Genomic DNA, 17,588 nt, shown 5'->3' with positions numbered 1-17,588 from the left:
ATCATCTCATGGTTGCCACACTATTCATAAACAAATTCAGATCAGAGAAACAATGAACATAACGCAGAAAATAATTTCAGGGCTTATTTTTTCCCCAGTTTGTCCTTTGATAATTATATTTATAGAGCTTTCTGTGGCCAGTGATCCAGTCTTTAGACGCTGCAGTTACTTTGCAAAGCATGGTGAGTATATTATGTGCATTGTAGGTTTGTGTAGGACGTAGTTTGTACTTGTTTATATTCTGGTTTTTTCGGCGTATGTTGTCGGTTTGTTTATTTCTCATATCACGTGTCAAATGAGTGTATGTTGTGTGTAATGGATGGGCGGGGTTTACCAAGGTAGGAGGGTTCTGTAACAATGTCTTATGTTCAACTGAAAACTGAGCTATGACCAATAGTATATTAATATTAACAACTTTCTTTTCTATATAGAATGGTACATACACTATCTTACCACAGTTAAAAAAAAGAGGAAAAAAAGAAAGAAATGCAGTAAATACATGAAAACACAGTGCACACTGCCCGTACATGTACTGTATGAACATCGTGCGTGCACAAACTATACAGCTCGTAAGTACCGTGTGCTGCTCCATACCCCCACATGGTTGGGTCACGCTGATTGGTTGTTGCCAAGCAAGTGCGACGTTCAAAATCACTAGTTGACCCCGCTATGGATTATGGATATATTCGGTCAGTCTTTTGGTAAGTTTTTGTCGTTTTTTCTGCCAAATATTTTCATGATGTTGTTTTAAGGGTTCCAGATGACGTTGTCATACAATAAAGATCAACTCCATGTGTTTAGAATGTCTGTCATGATTTTGGAAAGTGAAAAAAAAGGACGAATCTGATCACGAGTCTGGCAAAAACTGGTCAAAACTGCTAGTTACACCGATAATATCAGTCTTGTGTCGTAACCCTCCGGTCTCCGACCGTCGGGAGGATGGAGGGTTACGATTATCGCAACTACTCGTACCCAAGTCAACTCGTACCCAGGTCAACTCGTACCCAGGACAACTCGTACCCAACCCAAGTCAACTCGTACCGTATTATAACACACATTGTATGCCGAATCTGAGAATTCCGTGGGGCATGATGAAGTTATGTGATGGGATGCGATGAAATAAAAATGATGTTCTACTCACTTTTATTACTAATTATACCTTCTCACGGATTTCATTTTTAATAAGGTTAGATGTTCATCCCGTGTGTGGGTTTTTTTTTCGCGAGGATATTCATTCAGATCCAATTTTTATAGCAATGAAATGGTTGGTGTTAAAAACAGACTGGATAAAAGACACTATTATTATACTAGGCATAGGTCTAAAAATGTAGTTTCTTTTAAATGTTTAGCATCGTAATATTCTTCAAATGTTTAAAACAGTCGGCCTGTTATTTCGTAAGATCTGATTATCTTTTTCAGAAAGAAAACAATAGTTCTGATTAAAGGATTTGGGTACTTTTTCAAAATGTCCATAGATTTTCATTAAACTTACAGGGTTTGAAGATAATGATAGTGGAAAGCTTCCCTTCAAATCTTACTTACTGAGGTGCTGTAGTTTTGGAGAAATGAGTAAAACAATGTCATGAAAATACGTTTGTAAATGATTAAAATAATTTTGGTCTCATGAGACGAAAATTATTTTCATGACAATGTGTTACTCATTTCCCAAAAACTACAGCACCTCAGCACGTAGTGTTTTCAGGGAAGCTTTCTACTATCATTATCTTCAAACTGTGTAAGTTTAGTGTAAATCTGTGGACATAGTGTTTTTTGTACTACAAAAGTTAGATATAGACCCTTTAAGTAAAAAAGTATATTGCGTTATTCGCTTATTCTGTATGTTACCTGCAACATGAAAAAGAAACAAGAAAAGGAAAATAATTCAACAATAAATAGATTAAATGTATGACTTACATTATGAATAAATAAATTAAACTACAATATTTACCAGTACTAGGAAACCCCCAAATTGGGTAAAAATTTATTTGGGTACGAGTTGACTTGGGTTCTAGTTGACTCGGTATGAGTTGCCTTAGGTACAAGTTGACTTGGGTACGAGTTGACTTGGGTACTAGTTGACTCCGGTACGAGTTGACTTAGGTATAAGTTGACTTGGGTACGAATTGACTTAGGTACGAGTTGACTTGGGTACGAGATGACTTGGGTACGAGATGACTTGGGTACGAGATGACTTGGGTACGAGATGACCCGAATTCCTCGCCCACAGTCTACACAGGAATCCCAAAACATTACAAAGTAAATAAAGCATTTAATTTTTTTTATTTAGCCATCTGATCATGTTTTATCTGTCCAGTGTGTAGTGCAGTGGTGCATTTCATAACTACGCTCTCTGCAACTTGATATATTTAAATGCACTTGATCTGACACACAGCATGAGGATGAGTAATCGGTGTGAAGTTATGAATCATGTAAGTTGTCTGTTCGATAAACAAAACACAGGTAAATGCTGTTCATTTCCTTTGTCTCCAAAATCTCCATTGTCCTGGACCTGAACTGTCCTAGTCCTGTTTTGAAGTCATTTGTGCTCAGTTTCAGCCCTGAAGTTCCATCTTCGAGAATGCACGGCAATAAGATAAAAACGAAAGAAAGAAAAAAAATGATGGACATTCTTCTTTGGTTGTTTTTTCAGGTACCTGATTCTGGATAATAACATCGCTGCAATTGTAAAGACGTCTTAAGACTAAAGGCACGATGTCAGCGGAGCACCAAGTGCCAATGTCCCAGCAGTTGAAGGCTCTTCTGGAGGAAGGGCACTTTGAGAAGGCCTTGTTGCTAGCGAGAGCCTGCTACTATGATGAGGAGCTGGGCGAAGATCAAGTGTTTCTGGAGACTGCTCTCATTCTCTGCACTAACATGGAGAAGCTGGATCTAATGTGGAGTGAGGTAAAAACAAATCAAAATTAAAAACCCACCCAGGCCCTTAAAATTCAACCTTCAAGGGGCACAGCAATTTTCTTCTGGTAAGGGGCACTTCTTTGTGGGAAAATGTAAAGTAGTATTGTAAAGGGCACTACGTCAACTGCTGTGGGTGCCGTGGGTAAATTCAAGGGTTGCCCACCTACAGACTTCTTGCACAATGCGCACCACACCTAGACATGCATTTGATCCTGTATGCCATTTTGGGAGTCAAAATGTACACAAAGGAGTTGACTCGCAGAACTGTGGAAAGTCACTGTGGAAAGTGTGCATTATGCGGAGGTTTGTTCTGCATTGTGCAAGGGGTCACCGTTAATACATAGGTACCATGGACTTCCACAAAGTCAAGGATTTCCTCCACAAATAGGGTGCGTTAGATTAGCTTCCCTGTGTCGACCCCATGGTGCTCATTTGGGTGAGCCCCTGACAAGTACTAATCGAACCATCACTCACCCTCTCGTGGTGACGTCATGCACCGAGGGCCATCCCCAAGTGACCCGTTCCACAAGCAGGGCACTTGGGGATGAGCGGGATGAACCCCTGGAATGGCATCAAAGCCATTTGAATGTACCGGGGGCAGATCGGGGTCGACGCGGGGAAGCTAATCGAACATAATATGGGTCTTGTGATGTGTTTTGAGCCCTTTCTCTTTATTCCTTTCATGGTCAGGTTTTATGTGCCATTTCCTCTACCAGTTCCTTTTAAACTGATGAGTGTTTGAAATGTCTTTTATTTTTCACTCGTTTTTCGTGTGTATTATTTCCTTGGTTATTTTTTTTTTTTTTTTTTTTTTTTTTTATCTTCTTAATTTTTTTATTCATATTTGTTGTGATCATAATTTTCTAATTTAATGTTTTGAGGTTGTTGTTTTTTTGTCTTATTGGTGTATGCATTGCATAAGCCTATTTGTTTCTTTTCCCCATTGCATTTTATTTAGTTTGTAATGTGTGCTTTTATTTTCTTGCAAAAGATATTTTTTGTAAGCCTATTGTTAATTTATATACATATGTATAGGCTATTGAATATTTTGTTAATATGTTATCCTTTCCTATAATTGGCGGTTTGGTCAATAGCTAAATAAGTAAATAACTGTATCTTCTTTTTTACAGATCCAAAAGTTGAAATCTATGGAGCAGATTCTACCTGTTACAAAGTCTCTTCGTCAATATTACATTCCAGCTGCTCTATTGACAGCAGAGATGCTACTCAGCAAAGAGTGGTGTGAGTATTTACCCGCTAAACTTTTCCGTACATATTTGAAGAGTTTTTGTTTCATTCCATGTGTGTGATGTTTAAAGACCCTGGACACTATTGGTAATTGGCAAAGACTAGCCTGCACAGTTGGTGTATCTCAACATATGCATAAAACAACTAGCCTGTGAAAATTTGAGCTCAATCGGTCATCAAAGTTGTGAGATAATAATGCCTTAAAAAAAAAAAAAATCCCCTATTTTATCTCAAAATCTCCTTGAGTCTGTGGATTTTCTTGCAAGAAGTAAAGCAGCCACTAAAGGGAGAAAGAAATAGTTCACAGTGTGTCCAAACTTGTAGTTTTATCTTTCTTTTATCTTTCTGGGCATGCACCACGTCTGTAAACCTCCTGAACTTTTACCTCTAGGAGGTTCTGGGGACAAGAATCGGGGGGAACCCAGAGCTGCAAGAAGTTTCAGTTTGTGTGGAATGTTCACGTTTGTCAGATCTCGTGCCTGCTTTTAGTTTTATTTATTTTCAATCTGATCCTATTTTGGGTTTGAACAACTCACTTGAAGAAACTGACTGTACTCTGTACTACATGTATGTGTATTTTTTCCTCCTGAAATCTTAGGCACAGAGACAGTCTCCTACAAACTTTTGTGGAATTTTCATATTTGTCAAATCTCATTTCTGCATTTGGTTTTGTTCATTTCAAATTGATTCTATTTTTGGTTTGAACAATTCAGTTGTATCAAACTGACTGTACTCTGACATCAATTAAAACTTTGATCCCCCCCCCCTTAATTCTTAGGCACAGAGACAGTCTCACTGAGTGACCTCCAGCAGGTCACTGACCTCTGGATTGACCTTCTGTGGTCCGAGTGCGACCATGATAAGGAGGCGTTCGAAGCCAAGGTACGGCAGGTCAGCACGTTTGTCCTGTATGAACCGGTGTTCATCCTCAAGCTGGTCAGGGCCATTCACCGTCAGGTAAGATGAGTACACTGTCATTTTCAGACCGTAAGCAACCACGACCTATGAGTTGATTTTCAGGCTGTCAATGTGTTCCTCGATAGAAGAAGAACAGTAATGCCCGGTTCATACTTCCTGCTGTTTTTGCTACAAATTTTTCGCTGGAGTTGAGCACAATCGACCAACTGATGTGAATTAGTCGTTGCAAACTTTACGGTCAAAATTTGCTTCGCATTTGCGTTCGCAGGAAGTATGGAAGTCATGGAGGCCCTGCTGCCCTCTGTTGCTCTGGTTTTGGCATTGATGCCTCTTCAAAAGTGTCCCACTGACTTTAATATTTTTCAATGAAAGTACCCTTTGCAAAATGAAAATGGCGATACCCTTCCAAAGATAAAACTTCAGGCCTGATATTTTTTCAGGGAGATTCTGTTGTGCAAGATATACTGTTACTATTTTAATAGAAATAGAGTAGTTTCTTCTTTTTAGTTGAAAGTTGTTTTGTTGCAATCTCTTAATTTATTCAGAATTTTTTTCTTGTTTTTGTTTGTAAATTATTAGTAATTTCTCTTCTATTTTCGTACACAAGAATATATGCATTTTAGTTCTGATTCTTGTGTGTCTTTATTGCTTGGTATTTTGCTAGTTCTTGTAACTTGCAATATTGTGCTTATTAAAATGATTGTTTATCCTCTAGTTGAATCTGGTTTTATTCTTTGAAAGGAGAAGATTTAATGTCAGATTTTCCACTTTGCTGTATTATTCTAAGCCTGTACAGCTTGTCATGTTTTTTATGTTATAATTTTATGTATTTCTTTGTGAATGTAACTCTCGTTAGCCTTGAATTTGCCATTCTTAAAATTTTAAAATCACCTAATTTAATATGTGTGATCCAATGCAATTTTTCCTTAGGCAACAAGTTCTTATTTTAATGAGCAATTTATTAATACAATACTAATAATAATAATGTTAAAAATAGTAATTTTTACTGACAAGACAAAGTATGATTTCTAAACTTTGGTTCTTTTTACTCATTTCCATTAAGGTCGGGAAGCAGTCACTTGTCTTCTGTGTGAACCTGTGTCTGTCGGTATTTCAGGAACCTGCCAGCGACCCTCAGAGCAACCTCTTCAATGCCTGTCGTATCGATCTGAACAACGCAGCCCTGTGTCGACAGCTGTTCGTCTTATTCGAAGGAGACATGAGACTACAGAGACTGTGCCTTCTGACAACGTTCACCATCACACCAACTATGAAACTGTTTGAAGAGGTTGACAAACTCTATCGGAGGAGCACCTTTAGTGTTTCTTCAGCAGTGCCCCTCTTGCCGTCCTGTCTGTCGTGTGTTCTCTTTCAGACCATGAGCAGCTTCCTTCCAGACTCTATTTGTCCGCTGTTGGACTGGAAAGTGATTCGATCGAAATGCCTGAAGTATCTACGCCACACTAGCCAGATGAGTATGCAGGTCAGGCTACCAGAGAGGGACATTGCAGTCAAGATGTTTGTCAAGAAGATGCCGGATGAGATGGAAGATTCCATCGAGGAGACCAATAGCGAGAAGCCGATGGACGTAAATGATTCGGCGAACACATTAGCCAAGAGACAGTGGCTGTCCACTATGATGTCACTTGATATGTCATGGCAACCCTACACACATCTAGTGACATTTCAAGGGAATGAGCAGAAGAGCTCGTCCAAATCATGTTTGAACAGCACTAGGGATTGTGATTTGATTGGGTCGTCTTTGACCAATCTTCCACGATGTAGTGTCGTCTTGCAAGACTGTGAGGAGCTGCTGATGGCACAAAACATATCCAATCCATTGATAAGGAAACAAGGCTTGGATCCAATAAGAGATAATACCTTGACTGCCTCTGTGGCTCTTAATCCAAGGGAACAATCCCAAGCCATAGCAACAAAGAGTGACATTGATACCAACCCGCTGTTAACTCTAAGAACACTTGCTGCACTGAAACCTGCCGAGACAAGCCCTGAAGTCAGCTCCGAGATGGAAGCTGTTGAAGATGTGCGTGATTTGGAAGTAAAGCCTCTGGAGCTATGTGGTTTACAACAGCAGGATATCAGACAAGATGTAAATGAGGTTGGACAAGAGATCGATGATGGTAGGCAAGACATTGAAGATGGTAGGCATGACAGCTATGATAAGCTCACTATGCATAGCCAAGAAGCCATTATTGAAGATGATAGCAGGCACAAGTTAAACAGTATGAGAAGCCTGAAAAATGACCATGTCTATAGTCTTCCAGTGTCAAAGCAGAAGCACTTTTTGTCGGCGGATGAACTTAACTTGAATCAAGATGTGAGAAACTCAGAACGAGAGCAAAACCTCACCCAAGAGATATCGTCCAGCAGTGAAATGGCTGGCAGTGGGAATCATGTGCAACAGTTCAACTCAAACAGCTTTGCAGAGGACCAAGTAGCAGACCAGCAACAATCCATACTAAACTTAGAGAGAACATCCGATGAAGATCCAGTCTTCTTTAGTGAGGGGTCAGACAATGATGAATTCTACTCGGAGAGACAATACACCAAGTTGTTTGAAAGCTCTCTTGATTCAACACGTGGAAGTCTAGGTGAAGATGCAGAGAACTACACGGCAGAGTCTTTCCTGCAAGATTCTGCTGACAACGAAATCATCTCTGAAACTCCCCTGATGCAGAATATCTACAACTCCACTGAAATCCCATTGGACATGGATACCTGGTTTCAGAACTTCGATAAGCTGCCGCAAGCGAGTCTGATGGAAGAGGATGTTTTGTCGGAACCTGCCATGGACGCTGAGCAGATGAGTGCACAGTGGGCGGCCATTAAAGAAGTTGATGGGATTGTAGATCCAGCGTCGCATGTACTGAACTGGAATGAGATGGATTCATGGTTGGAGGATTCCATCGTCCACTGCCACAAACCTGCGCCTTATACCCAGGCCTTTCAAACAGATAGCGTGGGTCTGTGTCGGGATGCCAAACCGATTCAGAAAACAAAAACCGAGAAGTGTAAAAGTCTTCAAAATACCATCAGTAGACTGAGAGCAACTTTTGTCGACAAGGATGACAATTTCGTTGGAATTAATTTGAACGGTCGGGATTCAACAAGTCCACTGTCGGAAGCCAACACATCAACAACTCAAAGTAGCTGCCAAGAAATGGTAAAGCAGCAACCCATTGACCAACCGTGGAATAATCCCCAGGGAAGCGACCAATATATAGCTGGACAAGAGCAGTCGATGAGCTTAAAGTCCGTTAAACAGCAGTCACCTCATCAACAGTTGTTGAACTCTGACAGAGCCGCTAGCTCCACTCTATCAGTGAATTCAATCGATCAGCAGTTGATCTGCTTGGATTCGACGAACCAGCAACAGTTAGCCAACTCTGAGCCAGCTCTGACCCAACTTGTGGTTCCCACTGAAGAGCAGTTGGATTTCTTTGAATCAGTCACCCACGAATCATCTTGTGAGCAGCTTAACACCTCTGATTCAACCATAAACTCTGTCATGGAGAATGATTCCAGTCAACAAAATTTGGAATCAATCAAGCAGCAGTCTATCGGCCAATGCTCAGCCGACTTAAAACCTGTTACCTGTCTTAGCCCAAATGTAGACCAGTCTTCCAACGAATCACAATTGACCCACTCACCTTCAACCAACCAGGATTGCATCTACCAACAGCCAATCAATGCAGAGTCTGTTGACAACTCAAGCACGAACACTAACTCTGTTCAACAAGAACAGTTGGTCAGCCTGGAATCAGCTAGCCAACCAACAGTCTCCACCGATTCTGCCATCCAAAACCCAAATGACCAGCAACAGTTGCCAAACCACATTCTCCCTGGACATCAACTCTCTGTCGACTCTCAATCCACCGATCAAGAGTTGGCGAACAAATTGCCAACTTTCGAACCACAGAATGAAATACCCAACAACTCAGATAATCAAGGCAGTTTTGAAGAACTGAGCCCAAACGAGGAAAAACACAGAGCTTTTCAAGAAATATCTTGTTGCCAAAATGAGTCCAGCCTCTACAAAGTTGGAGTGGGTCTAGATAGTTCATATGACCACAAAGACTTGCTTCCGGATTCCCCATCCAGCTGTACATCACAAGAAGGCAGCGTCATGATGATCAGCACAGACTTTGATAGTCCAACAAAGAAAGGGGATCAAGGCCAAACTGTGAAACAGGAAACTGAAGTTATTAAAGAGTCGAAGGAGATACTTCTGGAATCGTTGATTGCAGTGTGTGCTAGTGAGTACAACAAGACCATTAATTCAATGCAAAGTTGCAATGAAGAAACAGCTGTTAGGGAGCTAAGTCCTACCCCAGTTCAGAAACCAGAGCCTGAAGCCTATGTTTTAAATCAGTTGGCGCAAACATCTGAAGCAATTTCCCAAAGTGGCAAATCCAAACGATTTGTCTATGAAGACGGGAAATTAACTGTAATTGAAGGGGGGTCATTTGGGGTGGTTAACTCTGGAACAGCAGAGACGGTTAAGCAGGTTAATAGTTCGGCGGCTTCCCCATGTCCCATTAAAGACAAGAGTAAAGACTCAGACTCGGACTGTAGTGATTTTGAGTTGGTCCCAGACGTGAACTGCAGGTGGTCTCTAAGTGGCAGAAAGAGACCTGCAGAGAGCTGTTCTGTTCCAAATGTAGAGCTTCAAAATCAGGTGAAGGAAACTTCTAACGGAACCAAAGCTGTAGAGGGTTCTTCTCTTCCGACTGGGAGAGGTGTTAATGAGTGTAAAATGAGGCCAAAGAAAAGTGCAAAGTTGGTTAAGAGGAACCTTGAGCCAGAACAAACAGATGAAGCCATGACTGGCAGGTACAATCTCAGAACAACTCACAGTACAGTTAGCCACTGCCTAAGCAGTTCAAACTCTGAATCAAAGGATTGCGGTAAGAACTTTGGCGAGACAAGACGATACCATCTGCGAAATGCTTCTCAGTCTGGTACAATGCCTCCAACCACAACATCTTCAAAGAAACCTCGTCTAGCATCGAAGACCCCACGTAAAAAGACAACTCGGACCAAATCCCATAAGCAAGTCGCCAAGCAATCTCCAACTGAGATAGTCTTGGCTCCGAACATCACCTGCAAATGGACTGAGGAATACAACTCATTCTTACTTAAGAGTAAAGCTAACGCAAACAAGGACTCACATCACAAGACCGCCGTTCCTGTTCGAAATGTTATGCACGACCGAAACAACAACCACTACCAGAACGGTAAAAGCTGCAATAAATCTACTACGATCTGCACGTCTACGTCCAGGGTCATCCCATCAAATCGTAAAACAAGCACGCCATCTATCCTTGGGAGTTTCGCAGGTTTTATCAGTGACCCAAAGGTCCCCTGGGATGGTAAGCGACCAATGCGTACTTATTCAGGCAAAAAGCATGTCTTGCCTCCAATTCGATCAAACCTGGATCCAAGTTTATAGAGCTGTTAAAGCACAACTGTGAGCAATGTTGAGTACCTAAACTAGGGTACCAATCAAAATATCATGTCTTTCCCTGCTTGGTTTTTTTATTTTGTTCAGCAATCGGCTTCGGCAGCTCTTTGAAATTGGACTCAAGACAAAGTCTCTTGGACCATTATCAACGAAAGATGTGTTTAATTTTTTCTGTTTTATGAGTAATAAGGTGAGACTTTTGTGTGATGTATTTGATTAACATTGGCCGGTATGTATGGTCTAGTGCGTACCCAGTAACTCTGACACTTAAAGAAAGGCTCCCAGGTCAAAATGGGTTTTGTGATTCCGTCATTTACCACTAGACAGAATCCTCTTGAAAGCAGGGGAAAAGTCTCTATACCTCTTGTTAAAGATGGTGGAAATTGTGATATTTGACACTTTTTCAGAAAAATAATGTCATCGTCAAAAACATATTGGTCTGTGTATTTCAAAGAGGAATTTCTGCACAAGTCATAAGCTTAAATTCAATGCCTTTTTGTTTGACTATCAACGGAATTCAAATGTCAACTGAAAAATCTTTGTACAAAAGTTACAAACCACACTTTGTTTTTATTGTTACGTTTTTTTGCGCTTTTGGAAAAAGAAAAAAAAGGAACTTGAAGGGTATTAAACACAATGGGATTTAGCTGCTGGAATTAATTTCCATATTTTATTTAGGACTTTGTATTTTGGAAAATGAGTGCACCACAAAATTAAGTTGACCTTGGTGACCGCTTTAATTGTCGCACTATGCAGTTGTACATGTACTTGAACTGTATCTTTGCAGCAAACTTGAACTGCGGCTCAGTAATTGTGTCTACATCGCTTCAATCGAACGTAAAACTTTTGATACTCGAGACCCATTTCAATTGACATCTTTCTGTACCGCGATAAAAATTGCTTTATTATTATTTATTGAATAACGCGTGGCAGACTTAAAGGCACTGGACACCATTGGTAAATACTCAAAGTAATTGTTAGCATTAAAACTTATTTGTTAATGGGGAGCTGTTGATAGTATAAAACATTGTTTCTGTTAGTTTTTGAGAAAGAGGTAATTTCTCACTTAAATATTATAAAACTTCAGGTATGAATCCTTTTAAGTTAGGCTTCTGAAAGTACACAAATTTTGAGCAAGAAGGGTGTCTTTTATTTCATTATTTTCTTGCAACTTTGATGACCAATTGAGCCAAAATGTTCACAAGTTTGTTAGTTTATGCATACTGGGACACACCAAGTGAGAATACTGATCTTTGACATTTACCAAAAGTGTCCAGTGCCTTTAATGTCTGTACAGTGCCTAGTAAAGCGTGTGATTCTACTTGCTATAAGTGCAGAAATTTGCTGTAAGCAGTTTTGAGAACACATTCATAAAGCTGTTAAGCAGAGAAAAATTGCTTAGCAAATTTCTGTGCTAGGCAGGAAATGAGTGGGGAACCAGTTGCAGTAATGCCAGCTTCATAGATTTTTGGCAGGTAACCTGTATCTGCTAAGCAAGAATGTACTGGCTTAGTTTTTGCCAAGTTTTTGTGCGTACAGGCTTTTTATAATTGGGTGCTACTGTTGACTATAGGTTTTTATAGAAATACAGAAAACCACAGCATCTTTTATTCCGAGATGAATTATGCTGGACTTGAAAACTTTAGAACTATATTCTCGGTGGTATTCATTTAATATGTTCACTGCAGGATACATTCGTGTATCATTTCATATTATGCGCCAATTTGCAACGGGGCATTATAATGCATATCAGAAATTCGCTAAGCAGTTTTTTCTGAGGCCTTGATTTCATTTTTCAACCCCCCAAATGAGAAATGCCAGAAAGATGCAGACATGACGGCCATGAAGTTTATAGCATGACCCCTAAACTAAAAGACATCTGGCCAATAGTTGCAATGCTGTATTTATTTTTATACCTTATTTTGTATTTATTTAATATTTGTAAATGTAGAGAAGTGGCAAACTACCCTTCAAATATGCATTTTTATTACACTTATTGTATTCATAACTGTCAGGGTTATTTATTTATATTTTGAAGGTACATAGATGCTTTTGGTACCTTTTTTTTTACTACCCGAAACCTTTCTCAACTCATAGGACAGAAACCTTGCATTTTGTTTTGGTTTACGGAAGAAAAAGAAGTCCACAATGAAATAATGTTGACTTTATATCGAAGTGTTATATTTCATGCCAAAGTTTAGTGGGAGCCCCAAATAACTTCACTTAATATTATTTTTTTAGATAATTATCTTGGTCTTTATTTGACAACGGACTGTGCAAGTCTCGTGCATACTCAAACATCCAGGGGACAAGTTGGCCCCAACCATAATTGAGTTTTACGTATATGTGATCCTGTTTCTTCAAATGCTTTAGTTTTTGGTTATAAAAACCATGTCATATTGTTTGAAAAGTCTTACTAAGCCATGAAATATACGAAAGTGAAAAATACATTTTTTAAGAAAACCAGAGGATAAGAGTTGACCTCCATTTTTGATTACTTGTAACCAATTCAGAATTCTGCCCAACTGATGCTCATATGACATGTATAATTAAACATAATGTTTTGGTCAAACAAGCTCGGGCATGATTTGCAAATGGGACTTCTTAAAAACAAGCATCCTAGTCCCAAGTTTTACATTTGTTTCAATGTCAATTTTAACAAAATGCTTAAAAATGACATTGTATTTACAACAAGGTGCTTTGGGTATTTTATTTTCCAGAACTTAGTTTTAACAAAAATCTTGAAAATAAAAAAATACAATTTTTCAAAGGATTGAGTTCATAGAAAAATCTACATGTAGGTTTATTTGGAAATTTGTTTGTGTATTTTTCGTTGCATGTGAGACCTGCACAGTCTATTTTAAAGTGGTCCAATCATAGAGCTATATTTATTGACTAGAGCGCCAACACCCTGTTAGACACGCACTATTGGTTTTGAAGCCGTGTGGGCACATCCATGTTTATGTACAAACCAATACAAAAGCTTGAATTTTTGTACGGCAATTGTACGGCTATTTGCATGATAGTGCGTTTGTTCTTTTCTATGTGTCATCTAACCAAAAAATGCAGCAAATGTGAACGCACAATCTGCTGATGAGCGTACAAACTGCGAGCGTCATGTGCGTTATGTTTAAGGCGCGTATACTTTTTTTATTATGTCAATCAAGTCGAACTTACGGTTTTCGTAGCGCGGATGTACGCGGATGGGCACTGAATGTAAAAATATCGCGGCAATGTGTGTTCTCTTAAAATTAAAATCATTCCGTATACAGTCAAGCAACACATCAAACATGTCTACGCCCAGGGGGGCTTCAAAACGCAGAGCAAGTTAGCGCTCTAGTCAATATATATAACTTCATATGGGTCCAATACAAACATTATGTACATGTACATGTACACTTGACAAGAAAAAGCCGAAGAATTCAGCAAGGGCTGATCTATTTTTGTATAAAACAAAAGTCAAGCAGACTTTGTTTTTGTTTACGTTTGTTAAATTTGGAAGAATAACTATAAATCATGTTTGGACTGGTTACTGCCAATTGCAGATTGTTGACTTGTTGCATTGAAAAAGGAACGAGATTAAATAGCAAAAAGCTAATGCTGTGTCCAAATTAATGGCTCGGGCGGAAGTTGTAGCTTCAATGTTGTCTCAGCTGTAGCCAGAGTCCATTGATTTGACCTTTAGTCTTAATAATCATGAAAACTTTTATCAAACCTTAATCCACCAGTTCTTTAATTGCCACCCTGTTTGAGTTATTGTTTTCATTGTTTGCAAGCTTGCCATTTTGCTTGTTGTCTTTCTATAATAATGTTTTGCCTTCCTGTTGATAAATGACGGTGTATTTAAGAAAGAGGATGATTTACCAGCTTCACTATACACTGAAAGAATTGATGACGAAGATCAGGGCTAAATTTCATAAGCCCAAAATTGTTAATGAACAAAAAAAGAAACTTAGCAATTTTTTGCTAAGCAAATATCTGCAGGGAACAAGTCACAAACAATATACTGCACATGGCATTTTGGTTGGTAACCTGTTTTTTGCTGAGCATGATTTTTCTGTGTTCACCCATTTTGATTCAAGCCCATTAAGGGACGGTGCAACTTACTATTTTATAACTCTACGGTTCGGTTTTGGAAGTACCGGCGACCATTTTCATAATTTTCCGTAAGCAACAAACATTGCTTAGCGCAGAAAAGAAATTGCTCATCAAAAACGAACGTCACTAACATTGTTTTGACTGGTGCCCTGTTTTTATTACATTTAGAAAAAGATTTTTCTTAGGGAGGTTTTGTGCAAATATTGCTGTTGGCTTTAGAGCGAAGGCAGTTGGTTCTATTTCTTGTCAAGTTTTATTGACAGCAAGTTGTTTTGGTACATTTTGTACAAAGATTTTGTATCAGTTCTTCAGAGGTCGTTGTTATTGTTGATGCTATTTATCAAGCAAGTCACATGTTGACAAACAAAATGTTTCTTGATATATGTTTCTTGTTTATATTTTTGTGTTTTGATGTTCCAATGTTGATAGCAATAAACATTTTTTTGAAATAAGATAATGCTTTCATGAATTACTTATTATTGTTTAACAGTAGAGTTTTCGTCAAAATAAGTGACAAAAAAGAGGGAATTTTTTAATTTTTTTTAATGTATCTAAATTAAGAAAAAATTACTTTTTTCATTGAAAAACAAACTTGGTAATAACACTTGTGTTATTGAGCAAGGCACTTGGCAATAATTGCTTCATAAAAAAAAATTAAATGGAGATGGTACAGGGCATTCTGCTCTACCAACCAGGCTCCTAAGACGTGGTTTTTACCCATCCCTACTTTGAAGGGGAACCCTGTTTCAGCCAACAAAGTAGATTGAAACATGCCCCTGGGCCCAATTTCATAGAGCTGCTAAGCACAAAAATTTGCTTAGCATGAAATTTCTTCCTTGATAAAAACAGGATTACCAACCAAAATTTTTTGCATACTGCTTGTTACTGGTATTCAGCTGTTCTTTGCTTATCCTGAAAATCATGTGGAAAATTGGTTGGTAATCCTGTTTTTGTCAAGCAAGACATTTTATGCTAAGCAAATTTTTGTGCTTAGCAGTTCTATGAAATTGGGCCCTGGTGACAGTTGATCTGGGTTGCAAGCCCAAGTCGGTTAATTGTAGCCTTCACCTTGAAGTGGTCGTCCAGTCTGTGTTGTTAGGCGATACCTCATAACAACACTTCTATAAATTATGTTGTGGACGAACTGCTCAATGCAATTCGTATAATTCTGTTGAATCTTTGGTTTATTCATATCTAAGCTACAAATCACAATGGCGTTGGTGTACATGCACATGACCTATAGAGACTAGTGCTGTTACACAAACAAAAATGAGAACCAACTGTAAAAAAAAGACACTTAGTAATTCATAATTAACATTTTTCTTCTAATTTTATTGCCCCCCATGGCCACATGACAAGGTAATATATGAAAAGTGATTGCTTTGTTATTGATATCTCTGATATTAACAACCGATTTTGTAGGACAATGTTTCACAAAAGAAATCTAACACATCCAGTGAGAATTGCATATTTTACACAATACAAAAAGAAGTGCGCATTTTCAATGCACACCATTCACACTGAAATATTTAGTAGTAGTAGGCACATAGATTACTATTGGTAATTTCGATACACTTTAACGTTTTAAAAATGTTTAACTTTTGATCAAAACACTGGAAATATATCCGTACCTGAAATTTGCGACCGATACTTCAGTACAGTATATTCATGTACTTGGTTTGCGGTAACACCATGTGTGTGTCTACTTGCCAGGTAGATTTTGTTTTTAAAGAACTTGTTGCTTTATATTCTACTACTGTGGAGTAGTTTTTCAGAACCAGGGAGACTTCTCAGTTCTGAAAAGAACTGTCCTACTTTTTAACGAGTACCTGTGCGGAAGGTAGAAAATCGACCGCGACTACTACTTTAGGGCCTTCCTCGATGTGTGACCCCTACGGTGCAGTGTTGGGATCACATGTCCACAAGGACACTGAAGAACCTAGTTTCGGCCGAAATATATAGGAACCAAAACATATCCAATGGTGTGATCAAAAATTAAAACATTTAAAAACATTGGTATTTTTTTTAAGCCAGCATTCAATATTTTACTTGCATTAATATTTCAAAAAGAACAATCAATTTTTTTTCAAAGAGAACAATTTGTGCATTAAGACGGACATTCTTGAATCTTATTTCATTGAAACCATGTGATAAGTTTTTGTTTGTTTGTTTGGGGGAGGTCGTGGTTAATCACTGGCCAATGACCGAAACCGTTTTTTGGTTACAGCTGCGAAATCACACCCCAACTGAGCTATCTAGCCCCTTTATTGGCAGTCTTACTATTTTGTCAGTATTTCTCTTTGGGGGTGCTATTCGGAAGCCATACAACTAGTAAATGCCATATAGCCACCGATCACACCCAAATTTCCATTCAACCTCAGAAGTGGCTGGCGAGAGATAAATATTAAATTTATGTCCAACTTAATCCCAATACATGATTTGGCGGCTTCATCAGCTATAATAATTATGATCGAGTAATAAACGGCAAGGAAAACTGCCCGGGTAAATATGATTCATTTCTGGGTGAACTAAGAAAAATATTCAACTTGAACTGGATTTGAATCTGCAACTTCCAAGCTTGGGCCAAGTTCAAACAAGGACTTAAGTTGACTAGTCGTTGATATTGCCTGGTATACACTTGTGTCCTTGAGCAAGATACTTTACTAAAATTGCTTCTCTTCACCCAGGGGTATAAATGGGTAACTGCGAGGGTAGAGGTTGATATTGTGTATGAAAAAGCCACAAGCGCCTTACAGGCAGCTCAGGGCTGTATACTCCCCAGGGAGCGTTACATGGATGTTATTGGCTCTATGACCAGCGCTTTACATTAGTAAAGCGCACTGATACGGTTATTGTGAAATGCGCTATATAAGAATTTGTTATAATTATTATTATTATTATTATTATACAATACTAGTTTTGA

General features: G+C 38.7%; 1 protein-coding gene across 1 annotated transcript; it reads left to right on the top strand.

Annotated features, from left to right (window-relative positions):
• The first annotated feature begins 52 nt into the window (after positions 1-52).
• Positions 53-11,537, top strand: LOC117306982. The gene is made up of 5 exons (XM_033791595.1): positions 53-182; positions 2,651-2,904; positions 4,047-4,158; positions 4,943-5,121; positions 6,146-11,537. Exons 2-5 carry the CDS (start codon positions 2,713-2,715, stop codon positions 10,553-10,555), a joined length of 4,893 nt encoding a protein of 1,630 aa, XP_033647486.1. The 5' UTR covers positions 53-182; positions 2,651-2,712; the 3' UTR covers positions 10,556-11,537.
• Positions 11,538-17,588: the final 6,051 nt, after the last annotated feature.

Source organism: Asterias rubens, chromosome 2 (genome assembly GCF_902459465.1).
Source record: "Asterias rubens chromosome 2, eAstRub1.3, whole genome shotgun sequence".
Classification (NCBI taxonomy): domain Eukaryota; kingdom Metazoa; phylum Echinodermata; class Asteroidea; order Forcipulatida; family Asteriidae; genus Asterias; species Asterias rubens.
The sequence above is the reverse complement of the archived record's forward strand: the minus strand, read 5'-3'. Positions and strand labels throughout refer to the sequence as shown.